General features: G+C 54.0%; 5 protein-coding genes across 5 annotated transcripts; all 5 read right to left on the reverse strand.

The window, feature by feature from the left end:
- Positions 1 to 5,989: 5,989 nt before the first annotated feature.
- Positions 5,990 to 6,898, reverse strand: N7532_009535 (uncharacterized protein; the record flags this gene model as incomplete). Its single annotated transcript, XM_056622026.1, has 1 exon — positions 5,990 to 6,898. One exon carries the CDS (start codon positions 6,896 to 6,898, stop codon positions 5,990 to 5,992), a length of 909 nt encoding a protein of 302 aa, XP_056472832.1.
- Positions 6,899 to 8,335: 1,437 nt separating this feature from the next.
- Positions 8,336 to 8,783, reverse strand: N7532_009536 (uncharacterized protein; the record flags this gene model as incomplete). Its single annotated transcript, XM_056622027.1, has 2 exons — positions 8,336 to 8,597; positions 8,650 to 8,783. The coding sequence occupies 2 exons, from the start codon at positions 8,781 to 8,783 to the stop codon at positions 8,336 to 8,338; spliced, it is 396 nt and encodes a 131-aa protein (XP_056472833.1).
- A 928-nt stretch (positions 8,784 to 9,711) lies between these two features.
- On the reverse strand, positions 9,712 to 10,948 carry N7532_009537 (thioredoxin-like protein 1; the record flags this gene model as incomplete). The annotated part of the gene is made up of 2 exons (XM_056622028.1): positions 9,712 to 10,700; positions 10,807 to 10,948. The coding sequence occupies 2 exons, from the start codon at positions 10,946 to 10,948 to the stop codon at positions 9,712 to 9,714; spliced, it is 1,131 nt and encodes a 376-aa protein (XP_056472834.1).
- An 863-nt stretch (positions 10,949 to 11,811) lies between these two features.
- Positions 11,812 to 12,375, reverse strand: N7532_009538 (diphthamide biosynthesis protein 4; the record flags this gene model as incomplete). Its single annotated transcript, XM_056622029.1, has 1 exon — positions 11,812 to 12,375. The coding sequence occupies one exon, from the start codon at positions 12,373 to 12,375 to the stop codon at positions 11,812 to 11,814; it is 564 nt and encodes a 187-aa protein (XP_056472835.1).
- Positions 12,376 to 13,024: 649 nt separating this feature from the next.
- On the reverse strand, positions 13,025 to 14,178 carry N7532_009539 (peroxidase; the record flags this gene model as incomplete). The annotated part of the gene is made up of 2 exons (XM_056622030.1): positions 13,025 to 13,762; positions 13,837 to 14,178. 2 exons carry the CDS (start codon positions 14,176 to 14,178, stop codon positions 13,025 to 13,027), a joined length of 1,080 nt encoding a protein of 359 aa, XP_056472836.1.
- Positions 14,179 to 16,440: the final 2,262 nt, after the last annotated feature.

The raw sequence follows: 16,440 nt of genomic DNA on the forward strand, positions 1-16,440 counted from the left end.
GACCACCGTGCTACCTTCGACACCCTCAAGGTCATTGATGGACTTGCTGTACTAGTGACCCGTAAATAACAGATGTGTTCGATCGTGAAACGGTCGGCATTGGCCCACGACCGGCCTGGCGCTGGCGAAGGGTGTGTGTCCACGCACACCCCCTGGTCAGTTTCATATGATTTTCCGGCCAAAAGTACAACGGGCACGAGGCAGAGAGAAAATCGGAATGTGAGTAACGGACGCCGCGGGCAACCACTGATCTGTGCTTTCTTCTTTCGAGAAAGTATTGGTTCCGACTTCGATATTCCATCGCCCATGATTACATAGTACTCTACAGATTAGTCTAGCTTCTTTTTGGTGGAGGCAAATTATTCGGCGCGCCGACCAGCAGCAGCTTCAGCTTCACGGTCCAATGTGTGCCAATTTGCCACATGGATCGGTGCGGGAATTTCTTCGGGCCACTGGCAAGAGCAAGACGTCCGTAAGGGGTCGGCGCGACACGTCAAAGCTCAGCTTCGACTCAGCTTGTGATGGTTTGATTTTTTTGGTCTGCATTATTGGGGAATTGTTGATTCTGCGCTGCGCGGCCTACTGCAGGAACCAGCTGCGGAGGCACCGAACGGAATCTGAACCTGACCCAACATCAGACCCAGACTCCCCGAAGCAATGCGGTCATTGGCAGGCCAGGCAAAGCAAGGCTTCCTGCAAGTTCCTCGTCATACGCGAATGACAGCGCTCGAACAACTGTCGGCGAGAGCGTCCCGAACTTTGAGCCTTGCCCTAATCGCGAGCGTCTCAGCACACCAAATACCCAGCTCGGCACTGCGCAGACGATGGCCGGGTCTAGTGGCGCGCTGGGTATGCACGTCTGAACCTAGGCTGTTTTCCCCGGCATACGCAAAGAACTCGCAGCAAGGTGTAATCTATGGGAGTGGCGTGTGATACATCTGATTGGCCTGGCGAGCGTCAGCCATGTCGCGAGGTGATGTGTTCCGATTGCAGCTGTGATGGCACTGCTGCATACCGCATCTCACGTAGATCCGGGGCAGCGCCAATGTCCAATGTGCCAATGTGTCTCTCGGGTGGTCTGTGATCCATCAGGCAGGACGCAGAATCCGACACATCCAACTTGATTCTTTGTCTGCCGACGATGTGTGCTCTCACTGCCACACACCCAACTGATGTGCCTTTGTGCGTACATACGTACAGACGGCGCCACGCAAGCAAGACCCGATCCAATCTTGAGTAACTTTAGGCTTGTGTACGGATGCCTATGTAGCACACTCCTTCCCGGTCTTTGTGCTGAACCCAAACATGGGTCCTGGCATTTCCTTCCCTTTTTTCTCGGCATGCCCATGACTCTGGACGAGAGTCATGATGAGATAGACAGTACCTTAGGTCTGTACATAGGGTGCGACCGGCGACAATCAGGACTATCACGACTATCCCAATCCTACGGCGAAGGTAGTACCAACCCAATCCCAAAACGGAAAAGTAGCAACACCCACAGGCAAAAGCAGACAGCTCGAGTCCAGTCCTTCCAGTCAGTTGCTCTCCCACGGAATTTCATCATCGCCCATCCTTTCCCATCCGCGCATCAACCGTGCACCATTGGCCGCTTCTAAACATAGCGGCCTCCACCGCGGCCCACCGTGGCCCACCGTCTCCTCTTTCAGTCCCTCCGCCTCAACGCCATCCCCGAAGGAGTAAAATGGTGACGGGAATCCTCGACATTCTTCCGTCTGCCAATCACATTCCCGAGACAGTCCACTTGCGCTGGGAAATTGTGAAATGGAGAGGGAAATTGTCTGATCGCTCCCGGCCTCCACTCCCGGACGACGGCCACCCGCAATACCGCGCCTGTACCGTCCCCAGTCACCTCTGCGAAGAGCAAGTCCAACTCCCAGACCTCGCGCTCCACTCATGGGAGTGTCCACTCATCGTCATGCCCCACGGAGTACTTTCTACTTAAGTTCTGTACTTATGACTTACTAAGTACTTACAGAGGAAAGCTCACTGGGTCGAGGGTTGCCTTGCGCGGTCTAGTCCAGGCCGCTGGGCGAGGACTAAGAGTGTTAGGACAGTGCCCTAGACTCAAGCGGGGCCTAGTGGGTGGACAGGCCATGCATGGAAGGCTGTCATGACTCTTCGAGAAAGAACAGCGACTCCATTCCTCCTTGCCATCTTCCGGACTAGTCTTCGCCTAGCGAGGAGACTAGGAACGACCCTTGCAGGTGTCGCCGGCCATGATTTTCGCTGCATATGTACGAGACACTACGTACTGACGTTGAGGGTCTTCATCAATAACAATATGGATAGGTGCTAGCCCTTGCCAAGGTCCATGTCTGGCGTATGGATCGACCGAACCAGAGCTCCAAAAATGCGACCGTTTTGGCTTTGTACTATTTGCGTTGGCTCGCTCGTTCTCGTTTACACATCTCATACCGCGGGTGCCACCCGTTGCTCCAAGCCAAGCGCCCATCCCCCAATTCCGTTTTTTGACTAAGCGCTATTGCAATTTATTGAATCCTGAGCTTGGGGATCGCCAGGCACGGGGGAGGCCAAACGTGGTCCCGTCGCGCACTCAGCGTGGCCACGCAAGGAGGAAAGATCTCACCGAGCCGCCCAAATCAGCCCCCTACGGCCTCACCCGCGTCTACACGGACCAGATGAAGCGGGTGCCTTTGCGTTACTGACAGGGCAAAATGGAGAATGTGTCGCGCCTGCGGACAGTCTGGATGCGCGGTGGAGCATGGAGATAGCGTCCGGCGGACGGGCGGCTGCTAGTCCAGTCACTCACGCAGAGGGTCCTCATGCACAGCCGACGGTGGGCTGGATGGGGTCGGGTGTCTCTGATGGGAAGAGCCCTTCTCCATTTTGGTGCGCGACTGGAGCTCCAGAGCTTTCCCCATATCCAGGCCTTTGGCCATTAACCAATGACCCTCGCCGAGGGATTTTCAAATCCTCAAAGAACGGGCCAAGCCCGTGCTGTTGGATGCTCATGCTGGGTACGTATGGAGAGAGAGGAGTCGGGATCCATATGAGCTTTTTCCCCGACGAATTGGAGGAGGTTGGGTCTGCCACGGAGTCATTGCCTCTTCTTCGTTGTTGCTCTCGTCCTGGCTCTCTGTACATGATTACTAGATCGGGATTTGGTGGACTTCATGAACTATCGGGCTTTGCACAGGATTGGTTTGGCTGCGAGAAACCGTTGTCGATCATGCTCGTATCCGCCCATTACACTGGTACAGAGTGGATGATATTATTGTTTATTGCGACGCTCGACCTGTTCCATCGGGTAATGTCCGTGGCGTCTAGCCGCGGATAGAATTGAGACAGATGCATCGAGCTGCATGGTATATGCCGGTGACTGGTGTTAAAATCTATAAAGTACCCTATTTTACTTTACTAATGAACACAGCCATTGGAAGGCAACAGATTCCAGGTGCCTGGAGTAGTTCCAGTCGTAAGGCAATGGATACATCATACATCGAATATTCGGGCGGAGCCAGCCACCATGCAAGGGTCTCGAGGCTATCCACGCCGTTTTTTTTTCCATCTCCCATACATCCAAAGCTTGCATCCTGCGGCTTTGACAGCGGGACGCCGCCACCAACCTGGGCACGCAGCCATTGGCCCGTATGATTGCCGTGCTTTTGCAATGTGATCTGGCATTGCTTACATTCTGAAGTTAGTGATATGTCGGTTTTCTCCTTACAGACGTCAGACGCCCATCCAATCCCCGAGTGGAGCCTCCACCGGTCCGGGTCAGTGTTTACATGCTAGTTCGTCTCGGCGCACTCTACTTGCCACTCCGCTCGAGCGATGGAGTATACGCGTGTCGGGAATGGCGATAGACTAGTATGACCGTCGTCCCGCCTGTTGGCAGGCCTAACGAGGCTAAACGACTAGGCTTAACGGCCGTAGTTCGCTGCAGGCGTAGGGGTTCGAGCCCCCTAATTCACATGGTGTCACCAAGGCTTCAGATACAGTATTCCCCATTCGGCGGGCTGGGTAGAGCGTTCCGAACCAGGTGCAGCAAAGCCGACGACCCAATGGAGGCGGCTTTGGGGGGCGTGAGGGGGGTGAGAGGGGCCTGAGTCGGACGGTGTTATTCGCGGATATCTGCGGAGTGCCGTCCACTTCTCTATGATCATACTATCGAAGGTACCAGGACGGTCAAGGTCCTCTGAGCAACTAGGAGGGCTTTCGACATTGCGATTCGACGCTGTCCCGGGCGGGTCCTAGGCTACTATCAGCGGCCGAACTGGAACTGAACTGGGACTGGAACTGCCAGGTGGAACCTGGGACTGCTCTGGTGGAACTTTGGTTGGAGGAGTGCCTTTGAATTGAACTGAGGCGGATAGCCACCCTTGAGCTGCTGCGCTGTCCCGAGGTAAGTCTCTCCTCGATTGCTTTCTTCTGAGTCGGTTCTCATCTCTGGGGATAGCTCAAACCTTGCTGGGGAGGTCTACACCAGGAAGAGAAGCTAGTCCCGATCTCCAAGGTATTCGGGCTCTTAACAGCGTTGCAGATCGCGGCCTGCGAAGCCTCTGGGAAAGGTTCTAGCGTGGCTAGCGGGAACCGGCGTTCAGTACGAAGTCGGACTGGCATTTTTACACTAAATACATGCTGTGGTATCTTGGACAGAGTCCGGCCACTGGTTTCATTTCGGGCCTTTCCGCACGTTGGAATCTGAAACAGCTCGAGGGCCGACACGGTGGCATCGAACACGCGTCGAGGCTGGGGCTGGTGCTAGCGCGCACACCGGGTTCTTGGCTGGGCCCACGCCGAAAATCGAGACGAGCCTGTCTCCAGGGCCCATGTCCAGCGACTGTTGGCTGGTAGTAGCGGTGTGTAATCGGAGAATTTGTCTGCAGTGGCCAGTGTTGAGTGTAAGGGAGAGCATTGACAGGAGGGAAGAAGCGGTCGAGACGTTGGTGCTACTGCCAGGAACAAGCAGGGACGAGCAGGAACGAGGTGCGCTCGGTCACACCCGAGCGGTACACATCTGGACATACTACATGTATGAAAATATTTACATGTGCGACCTACACATTGAAGGTATTGGACAATTGCATCATATGACCCGTAGGCACTTGGATAAGTGCTAAGGTACATGGCCAACTATAGGAGTACTACCAAGGTGTATGCTGTACAGGCGAGTCAGCACCCGCTCTCTTTCAACCTCGCTTCGCTCTTGCCAACTGCACATCTTATTAATTGGCGCACCCAGCCTCTACTCTAACGGACAATTCCGAGTGAGGATCAAGAACACTGCAACGGTCGTTCCGCCACACCGCCGTACTGGGCTAACGGGTGCTCGGGCGCAGTTTCACATCCACGGTCCTGCCTCTGCTCCTTCAGGATTTGCCAGGATGAGCCTGCGCACGCGATGCACGGGAATAACCACGGGAATGGCCCAAGCGAGAATGCGGGGGGTCTCGGCTAGGGTCGACTTCATGATGCACATCACAGACGAAGAGGACCCGTGGACGGGCGAGATCAGACGCCCAAGCGGGCAAAGCCGGTGTCACTCGCCATCTTGGGGGGACCAAATGAAAGAGAAAGAGTTAAGGTCTGTCCCGGCCGACCGTTCTTTCGGATCTGCTCTGCACGTGTCCCTCGGTCGACGCTGTTCGTGCTTCTCCAGACTCTCCAGGCGGTTGGCTGGTGACCCCGACACTACTCTCGATCCGGCATATAGTCCCTGGCGACTTCCCGGTAGTGCATCGCATGTCGCTCGTAACCTGCCGCGAGAACGTGCTGCAAACTTACACTTGGGCCGCTCTTCCTGTCGAGCCACGTTTGCTCAGAAACCAGATGCCCCCAAGTTCCTGATGGGGTTCCATCCGGCAAGATCTGCCCCCGTCCAGGTGCTATCGACGGTAGCTAGTCTTCACCGGGCCCGGAAGATGTCTGAAGAAACCGCTCGACGATTGGCATCATGCTTGAACGGAGACCTTTTCCCTGAAGCCCACTAGTCTCGAGGCTAGCTTCATCCAGAGGGCCAATGGTCGATGCGTGGGCGTGTTCCAAGGTTCAAGCTTGTGTTAGCGTCGCCCATTTTGAAGCTTCGCGGATCCCCATCTTCATGGATACTACTGCAGTGAGAGCACAAGGTCCTCGTACTCGCGGCGTATTGCGTCGTACTCGCCTCCACACTGCGACCTCCACTTGGCGATCGGCTACGACCGCACATCCAGTCGCTGCGATCGCTGCGATCCAGGGCCCAAAAATGCGGAGAGTTGTGGGCGCACATCTTGAGCACTACGTGCACACTGCTGAGGGCCGTATCACAGTATGTGGATGCAGTCCCCAAGTCACGGAACTCTGTCAGTTCCGACCCAGTGCACAGCTGCATTAGTGCCTCTTGCTCGGGGACCACTATCCATCCGACGTCCAACGAGAGGGCCCTTCGTGTCCCCAAAATCCATATCGGCTGGCCCTCAGCAAATGGGCCTGCCCTGCCGTATCTGCAACTTAGAGGAACCAGGAACAGCTCTGGTATCATCGAATGGTGCAATTCTATTTGCGCCAACCCCAACACGGTTGGTAGTTTCCTCCCGTACGGTTCCTGCGACACGAACCCCCCAGCAGCATCGTGCGAACCGATTCCGTGGGTTTCACTCAGGTACCCGGCTATCGTGCCAATCACCTGCTGCAGACACTGTTTCAATGAGGACCCCGGTGGGCTCAGCTGAGTATTGCACGGAAGTCCGCGTCTTCTCCGTCGCGCCCCCTTGGCCCCGCTGGATATCTCCATCTGGTTCCCCTCTGCAGCTCTCCAGACTGCGATTCCCGCATGCCGAAACCCTATCTTCCAGATCCAGATCGTCGGTCTCAAGTCTGGTTCGGTGAGGTCATCGCTTGTTTCAGCGCTGATCTTATTCCCGTTCTTGTGCATCTGTATTAAACCCCGGAGCAATTCCGAATCCACTGACCTCAACTCCAGCGCCAACTTAGGCTAAATGGGAGAAGGCTCTACGCAAGTCCAATCCTCCCATTCCTCCCCAAGTCACCACTTGCACCACATTTTCAGCAGATCTTTCCTCCGATCGGCCCGGGCACGACCAACTTCTCAGTCCTGGAGCCTTGGCCGGCCCAACACGACTCCATCATTTGTGAATCTGTGAATCTCCCGGCTGCGTTTGCTCCCCCTTCCCCCCACCCGGCAGCCGCACAAGGTTCATCGATGGGACCGTGGTCCCGTCCTCGTACTTAGTCGTAGGAATCCTCCGAGGCTGGGGCTTGCTCGTATGCTGTGTCGTCTCCATTGCCCTTTGCGCGATCCAGATCGACACTTCCCCATTTCTTATCAGATAGTCTTTTCCAACACACGGCTCATGCCAAGGAAGTGCATGCCACCAGTGCCAATCTGGCAGTGGTGGCACTGGGGTGGGGGTGCGTCTGGAAGGGGATCTCCCTCTCGCAACCTGAGTACGTAATTGATATGGGCGGGTTTAATTTCAACTGTCCACACCCTAACGATGAGGTATTTGGCGGATGGCATGAGATGCGAGTGGATGCACAATTGCCTCATTTGCCTTGTCCTATAGTAGTTCAAAAGTACCCTGAGGTACCGTCGTCGTACTTTTTCAGTCACAGTAGATTAGAGTTAGTGCTGGAATGGAGACTACTGAAGCATCGAAGCGACTAGAGCCCCGACTAGAGCTGAGGTCGGACCTCGTGCAGAAGCAAAAAAAGAAGGCAGGCAAAGAAAAAGCCTTTCACAAATGGCGCTTGCATGGTCGAGGTCCTTTGGGTCGCGCGATAATTTCTTCTGGAAGACGCCACCGACTATTAGGCTGCCATCGTGGAACAGCTCTAAATCCACTCATTTCGCTAGCACTACGGACCATACGGACCAGTCCTCGGCTGGAAGTAAATTGCTTCTTCACCACTTTTTGGATGGTTGATATGCTCTTGACGGTGCACGTGTGGGTGGATACTTCGGTATGGGCGTGCTCGACGCTGGCACGCAGACTGGCCACAACCAGCACTGGCCAGCAACCTCACGTCAGGGCGGTTGAAGCGGGTCTGCTTGTCCGTGTCGTGTGGCCTACATAACCGGAAGATGAAGCAAAAAGCACACCGGCGAGCACAACATCGGGAGGACATCCCCATCTCGCAATGGAGCCAACCTTGGCTCGCTTACCTCGCTAGATATTCGTCGTCGACTCTACACTCTCTATAGCCGATCCGGTTCGGCCGGCGCCATTGGACCATCACCATCGCACTCTATTCACTCTTTCGGATAGCCGACTCCTCCCTCCCGTGGATCTCATCTATCCCCCACGCCCGACACCGACCGAACAGTGGAGTGCCGAAGTCTGGTACTGGATCACACATCCAGACATGGGAATATGGCACGATCCGGCCCCGTCTCTAACTGCTTCTGGAGAATCGCACGACGGCGGAGCTGGCCAAGAGAGTCCACGTTGCGTTTCATCTCTTCCAGCTGGTTGTGTCCAGCCGCACCATCCGGTCGGGGCTGTTCTGCTGTTCCAGCTGATTTTTTCAAGCGTACATGGTACGTGAGTGGATTGCCGGCCCGCGATCGATACCGAGGATCCATCCAACCGTCCTCTACAGAGAACTTTTCACTGGATGTCCATCATACGATTGCGTCAGAGATGGAAAGCATGCCATTATTACAGATCGTCTGTTTCGGCGAGCAACGACTTCAGGCTCTGCCGTGCTCCGCTGATATGATCCATGGCGGCAACAGGGTCCTCACTCGCGGCCAAGTGCCATTGCGTGTGCAAGGTGCAAGTTCGCTGGCTGATCATTAGAGCCGCTCAGCCTTGTGAAATCTCTGCAAGCATCTAAACGAAGTGAGACGCTGACAGCTAAATCTAACACTGGATCTGGTCTGAATCAGGATCTGATATGCGTACCAGCTCGGCCAGCTGTCAGCTGTCAGCTACCAGATCACTACACAGCATTGCCACAACAAATGGCTGGCCTCAGGGATGGTTAAGTTAAGATCAAGCTCCAAGTAGGAGTCAGTCTCTTCCTATCATAATATTTCCATTGTCCTCATCATCAGCCAAATATATGCAGAAGCAAAGATGCCGCACTCACAACAGAAATTTAGCCGTCCTTGGCTGACTCAGCGGTCCGCTCTCCCGGGACGGGAACAACGGTTCATCCGCTCGCTTCGTTGGCCGCCCGTCCATAAATTCTGCGCGGGCTGGGCAACCTTTGCTCTTTTTCTTTTTCTTCTTCGTGCGGCGGCGCAACTATCAATTTTACCCGTGTTGCCTGGATATCCACGGCCTTCAAAAAGCCTTCAGTGATATAACCAGGTGTCAGTTGCGCCACAGACGAACGGAATTGCACACCGGTTCTACTTTATTGGTCTTACTGATTTCCTAAGGATGAGACCATTTGGTTTGGGATCGGACATACTTTTTTTTCAATCTCGAAAGTGCAGGATTGGAGAGTAGTTAGCTAGTCTCTCTTATCCTCTCAATTAAAAAAAAAAAAAAAAAATTTAAAATGAAATGGAAGATTTTTCAAAGTTCATCTGATGTCCAGTAAAGGTTTTTTAAGCCTGAGCTTGTCGCTCGTAGCCGGTCTGGTAATAACTATGTTCGCTCACGCTAACATCAAGCATTTGTCTAGGCTGACCATGGACATGGAGAAGGTAAAAGAACGCAAGACTCCCATCCATCTACAAGAGTGCTTCGTACTTGTCGAAGTACGAGCTCGTCTTTACTCGCCGGGCTCATCACCAATCTTCTCCAGCTTGCCCATGGCCCTCTTGTCGCCCGCGTCGCCAATGAATCGAATTCGATCCACGCGCAGCTTCTCGCTATCGCCATCCCCATCGCTGAAGAAGAGGACGAGCGAAGTCACGCTCTGGAACTTGACAAACCGCAACGGCACATTCACAGTGCCCGTCTTCGCATCCCAGTCCTCGGGCTTGATCTCCACCTTCTGCACGGCGGGGATATCCTCCGCCTCATCGAAGCCCAGCACATGAGACCGATTTGTGTACAACGAGATCGTCTTCGGGCGCATCGGCGCCTCGTCGTCGTCGCCGTCGTTGGTCGCGAACGAGGTAATCTGCAGGGAGTGCACCTTCAGGTTCGACTGGAATGGGACGTACAGCATCAGCTGCTCGTCCGTGTCACTCTCCACCCAATCCTTGCCGGCGTTGCTCTTGTCCTTCCCTGTCAGGGCCGATGGCTTGCCTTCGAACAGTACCCGCGGCAATCCGAATTCGTCGTCCCGGTTCAACAGCTCCAATCCCTTTGTTTCGACTTGGTCGGTGACATCGGCGTAGGGCTTCGTCACGGCTGCACCGAGCCAGGATCCGCCGCTGCTTCCTTCGCCTGCGTCGCCGCCGTCGGACTTGCTGGCTTCCGTGGCGAGCTTCTGGATGACGCCGTTCAATTTTTGCGGGTCGGCGCCGTTGACGGTTTCCTTGACGCGTCCGTTCTCGAAGACGATGAAGGTGGGGAGTCTGTCAGGTGTTAGTCCAACTTTATTCGATTTGTAGAGCACGTATCCGTAGATCGTAGGGTGTGGTGACGAAGGAGGAGGGACGTACGCCCGCACGCTGTAGGCCTGCGCAAGCTGTTGCTGCTCATCGACGTTGATCTTGGTAAATGTGATCTGGTTCGGCCGCGAGATCTGGCGAGCCAGCGAGTCGTAGGCAGGGGCGATGGCTTTGCATGGTCCGCACCACTCGGCGTGAACTGTTGTTTGATAGGGTTAGATCTGCCAGTCACGGTGTTTTGGGCTGCGTTGGTCGAGCGGGGTTGAGACTTGGTTGGCGGGTGACGCTGCCAGCAGCACACTTACAGTCTGCAATGACGATCCGCGAGGAGTTGAGCAAGGTGGTGAACTGCTCGGGGGAAGAAATCGTGACGACGGCCATGGTGTAGGGTGATGGTGTTGGAGGGGCGGGGAGCTGAGGTTTCGGCGGTCCCTCATATGTCATCATGTTTTGCTCCCGCCAAATCGTCCGAATCCGTTTTCTGACATTGCAGGCTCAGATTGATTTTTTGGATGCGACAGGTTTACTCAGAAGTAGTAATTATATTGTCTGCAAATAGCGCAGTTTGGTCGTCGCGTCTCCCTGGATTTGATTTTCCCCTTCCAACCTTGGAAGTGATGGGACCAAAGCCCTCCTTGGTGTCTATAACACCCCCAATAGGAACAGGAGTCATCTCTTAACCGAGTTTGTATTTCTTCAGATATTGGATTTTATGGTTGAATTGATATAGTGCATTTAATTATAATTTTATTTTTATTTCTCTGGAAACCCAATTACGACGCCACAGCGCCCTCTCTGACATATATATTGTCTTCTGAGTTTCCGTCTGAAGTCAGGTTTGACACTCAACCATGCAGGCACCAATTCAGCCTTTTGTGCCACTACCATTACTCTGCTCCTCTGCTCATGCTCATGGGGTGTAGTAGCGATGCTCTACTACCTACCACTCTAGCTTTCACTCTCTGTGATCCACTCAATTATTCGTTTGACATGAATCACTTGATCACCCGTAGGATATACCCTTCTCAAGTGGCATCCTCAATAGTATTCGGCCTTGTGCTTGAGTCTCATATGAAGAGCCCATAGGGAATGATTCGATTCCCCCGAAAGCACAGTAGCATAGGCGGGCGGTGCAGGCATCGTGGATAGCTCATGGTGAGAGGCAGTTTGACCATCCGCAGCTGCAGTGTATGGGGATACGGAGCCAAAACTCGCAAGATAGGCGGGGTCTGCGGAAACTGTAGTGTCCTACGCTGTGAGAAACAAGATCATCCAGCCAATATCATCCAAGACGAGCCATGGCAGTATAATCACCCATCATCCTCAACAGCAAAGAGCACCTTCAACCACAGGGAGCAACCCCGACACCCAACAACAATCTCGCCATGCTCCGCCTCCTTTTCCAACTCATCCTCAGAGACCAGGAATCCCCGATCATCACCACACCGACATCCGCGATACCACACCGCACCCTCCCCACCACTCTCATCACATCCCAAATCCTCCAAATCAACAATTTCCAACCCAGTATGAAAAACGTCGCCCGTCTTCTCCCGCTCCGCCACCTTTACCCGATCAAGTCGGAGAACACGATCATATTCTGCGCGGAGGGTGGGGTCCGAAAGGGTCTTATATGCCGTCGTGATCTCGTCAATCGTGTAGCTGCGCGACTCGACGTCTTTATTGCTTAGACTAGAAAGGGTCGCCCGTGTCCCGGATTCTTGTGTGACGGCGCTGGCTTTGTCTGGGTGGTGGCGGAGGAGGGCTTTGTGGTACGCGAGTTTGAGTTGTTGTTTCGAAAGGCTGGTCGTTGTCCCGCTGAAGGGAAGGTTGAGGACTGTGTAGTAGTCCACGAAAGTGGAGGTCCCGGGCATTGTCGCGTCGTTCTATTTCGTCTATCGATCGCCCTTTTCCGGTCAGAGGGTATTCGGATTTGCCCGTGTTTTTTTGGCTTGACTTGCGGTCTGGTCGCTGGGCTAGGCTGGGCTCCCCCGCGCTGCAAGTCGGCTTACCCCGGGTTTCGGATCCCAGCGCAGTCTAGCGAGAGGCTTGACCACGGACTCTGTGCGCGACGCGACGTCGGGGCGGGGGTTGGGCGTGGTGGTTTCTGGGGTTGAAGATTTAAAATGCAGTGGAGCGCCGGTGGTGCACGCCACTTCGGACTGGCGGCCCAGCGGTGCTGCGTAGGCGGAGTGCGGTTCTCCCTTTACTTTCGTCTCTTCAACAACTTACCTTCAAGTTGGAACCTCAGAACTGACGTTGCCATTGACGACTTGCTACTCGACTATCATATTCCAGTTCGAATTTGTCAGACCCAAAATGAACATGCTGACAATAGACATGCTGACGCTACGCAACAACTTTGAGCTTTGTACTAATCGGCATTAATCCAATAGGAAACAGTCACATTGAAATGATCTAGATCTATCTGAACATTTCGGATATCACATCGCGCAAGAAAATAAATCTATGCAGACCAAGTCTACTTCTAACACATCATACACTCCTGCCTTAAAATCACGCTTACTCAGAGGTCTTGAAGCTGTAGCGCTCCTCAGACTTGAAGGGAACACCCAGCTCCAGAAGCTTGACGAAGACGTCAGAGAACTCCTTGAAGAAAGCATCATTGTCCTTGGCATAACGCTCAACGTGCGACTTGAAGTTCTTGTCCTTGATCAGGGCAATATCAGTCGGCAGCATCATCAGGGTGGAGGTGGACTTGTCAGTGAACTGGGCAGGACCATTCCACTTGCGGTTGTTCCACTTCTCCTCAACGAGCAGACGGAAGAACTCGTTGCTGAAGACGGTAGGGCTGAAGTCCCAGGGACCGTCGAAGCCGGAGCGGTCAGTGTGCGCGCGGCCCAGGGCGTGGGCACCGATCAGAGCAACCATCTCGCGGTCATCGAAGCCCATGCGGGAGAAGACGTCGCGGATGTGACGCTGGTCCTTGGCGGCGTCGGGCAGACGGCCGTCCGGAGTGCACGCGGCGACGTCCTTGTCCTCACGGCCGGGTCTCCAGGGGATGACGGGGCCACCCAGCTCCTGGATGGAGGCGGCACCGGCCAAAGTCCACAGATCCGAGTAGGTGATCCAGGGGAACTTGGCCTTGACGGGCTCGAGGAAGTCCCGGGCGATCTTCAGACCGGCGTTGGCGCCGTGGTCGGACTCGGGAGCGAAACGCATGGTGGCACCGTTGCTGCCACCGGTGCCGGTCGCCTTGTCATAGGTGCCGCTGGCGTGCCAGGCGAGACGGACGAGGACCTTCGATGAGGAGAGTATGTTAGTCCTCTCCTTCCCCCTTCGATGGGATTCAATGGCTGTGCTAAAATACTTACAGGTCCATAGCTGCCGTCATCATAGTCGGTCTCATCAGCCAGCTTGCGGGCGATCTCGTCATACACCTTCTGGTAGTCGGCCTGGGTGGGGACGAAGGGCTTGCTCTCGCCGTTCAGGTAGAAGTAAGCACCAGCACCACCGGCAACAGCAAAGGCCAGAGCCCAGATACCGCCAGAGGACGAAGACTTGCCGCCGGCTTCAGAGGCGTATCCACGACGAGCAGTGGTACGGAAGCCCTGAGCGGGGGCAATGAATCGAGCAGAGCGTGCCGCCGGGCGGAATGAAGAGGCCGGGCTTGAGCGCAAGAAAGCGCGAGATGCGGACCGAGCAACGGAAGCCATTGTGTGTGAGATGATCGAGGATTAAGATGGATAGGGAGGGAGAGGAGGAGAGAAAGAGAAGGAAGAAGTCGGAACCCCGTACCTAAGTACCTCCCCCTGTGCAGCAGCCTCCTGTGAACCAAACTGTGCCACTCGCTGGGATCCGCGCATTTGCCTCGGTCTTTGACTCAGGCACTCCGCATTTCACCCCGATGTCGATGGCTCCCATTCTTCCAGCCTGGTGGCGGGATCTGCTGGGACCCGTGCCGCGCGTCGCCAGGAGGCGAGCTGGCGGCTTCGCTTCTTCTCGATGCGCATCCTGGCCGGCCTCTGCGCGCCCGACTCGATGTCGACACGTCTCGCAACGGGCATCATTCTCATGCATTCTCTCATTCCACCCTCCACCCCGGCTGTCGCAAGCGGGTCCCTAATTTGTAACACCGACGCGCTGCTTGGTCGAAAGACGGCCGCGGCTCCACCGACTGCACGGCCTGCTCCGACGCTTACCTCATCGATCGATCTGGCTCGCGCAGTCGCTGCTTACTGAGATCGATGGCCTGGATTCTGGGGTTGTCGTCTGCAGACCGTTTGTAAGATGGGCCAGTCTGATGCTTTTTTTTTACTCGCGAACCGTGGGCCACACGCACAAAACTGTAAGCACCTTTCTGCGACCGTGGGTCGATCGATCTGATTGCCATCCCGTTCCACATCGCCAGAGAAATCACTTGGATTGTTTTCCCCGAATTAGTGAGACGTAGATACTCACTAGAATATTCAATTAGGGGTAGGGTATTACTGCAAGTCTACTTATGTCTTTGTCGGACCATACACCCTCTTCGTAGCCGAGGACTCCAACCTTCGAAGGGGTGATTTTCCATCACTCAGTGTTGTTTGAATACTGTCTAATGTAGGTACAGAACAAAAGATCTCTTTCTTCTGAGAATTCAGATTTGATTTTGCATTGCTAAATCTACCCGTCAGACACTCGCAGCTGCTGTCGGGCATTTGTGAAACATGATGAAGTGCCTCGACAGGTTCACAGTATGTTAAGTAGAGCACCACTTTGCCATACAAATATATATACATTCGTACCTTACATTAGTGTAATCATGATGTTTCCCTCCACCCGATTTGTGCACTAATGTTGTTCATGATAGCATCGGATTGCATGACTATACTTGCTTAATTCTATTTGCACCGAATTAGACAGTAGCTCCAAGCTATGTGATGCGCGAAATAACCCTTACAAGTATCATGGCACCAAATTGTACGCTGAGTGACACCGAATCAGAGGACAAGGATAAGCCAGTATGAAAAGAAGACTGGCTGGTTTTAAAACCAGAGACTTTGAGGCACTGAATGATCCATGTTCACTTTCAGCTCAACGCAGCGACAGACAAGATGAATTATTCGATGCGAAGAGGCGAGCCAATTCTCAACATGACGACGCAGAAAGATGTGGGGGATTTACTTCGAAACCGACATGTCAAAAGGTTACTTGGATCGTCAAGTGCAATTGCATGCTTACAAAACTGCTTATACTGGATATATGGACAGTATTGATACCTCAAGACTAAAGCGAAGGTTAACTGTCCCAAGTCGAAAAGCCAAAATAGCAACAAGACAGTAAGGGGGAATTGAGTCCATTGAAATAATAAATGCATTGGAGTATGGTAGAATGTTCGTCGTAAAATTAGTCCTGCTGCTCGATTGATCCCGAGCACCAGGGTGGAGTAGACGCAGCCCTGCTAAAAGCTGTTTGGTTTTGATCTCCCACCGAACGAACGATAAAAATCACCCATGAGACGAAGTGCCACTCTCTGGCACCACGCGGGTTATGTGGGTTGGAACTCCCGAGAGCACCCGAGGTCTGTTGTCGACTACGAGATCCCCAACTGAAAGGATCGATTGACAACGACCAGGGACGCTCTGTTGGCAGTTGGGAAGAGAAGAAAGAGGAAAGCGCGACGAAGAAAACTTCACAAAACCCATCATACACGTGACCGCGCTAGGTTCATAACACGTGACAACAGCCCGGAGTATTTGGGCCCGAAAAATCTGCCCATCGCTTTTCTCCTCCTCATAACACTTCATGAAAATCACGAACGCATAATCAACCTTCACTCCTACCTTAGGGTGTTTGCCATAGGATGACGGGTCATATTGGCGTACTAGATTAAATCCCGAGCAACATAAGGCTTCACTACGGCACTGGAGGCTCGGTTCTCCTTTTGCAGTGGTGGTGCGAGTCACCTGCTGCTCAGACATCCCTTTTTCACGCGA

Source organism: Penicillium argentinense (assembly GCF_028826775.1).
Source record: "Penicillium argentinense strain IBT 30761 chromosome Unknown utg000009l_segment0_segment0, whole genome shotgun sequence".
Lineage (NCBI taxonomy): Eukaryota > Fungi > Ascomycota > Eurotiomycetes > Eurotiales > Aspergillaceae > Penicillium > Penicillium argentinense.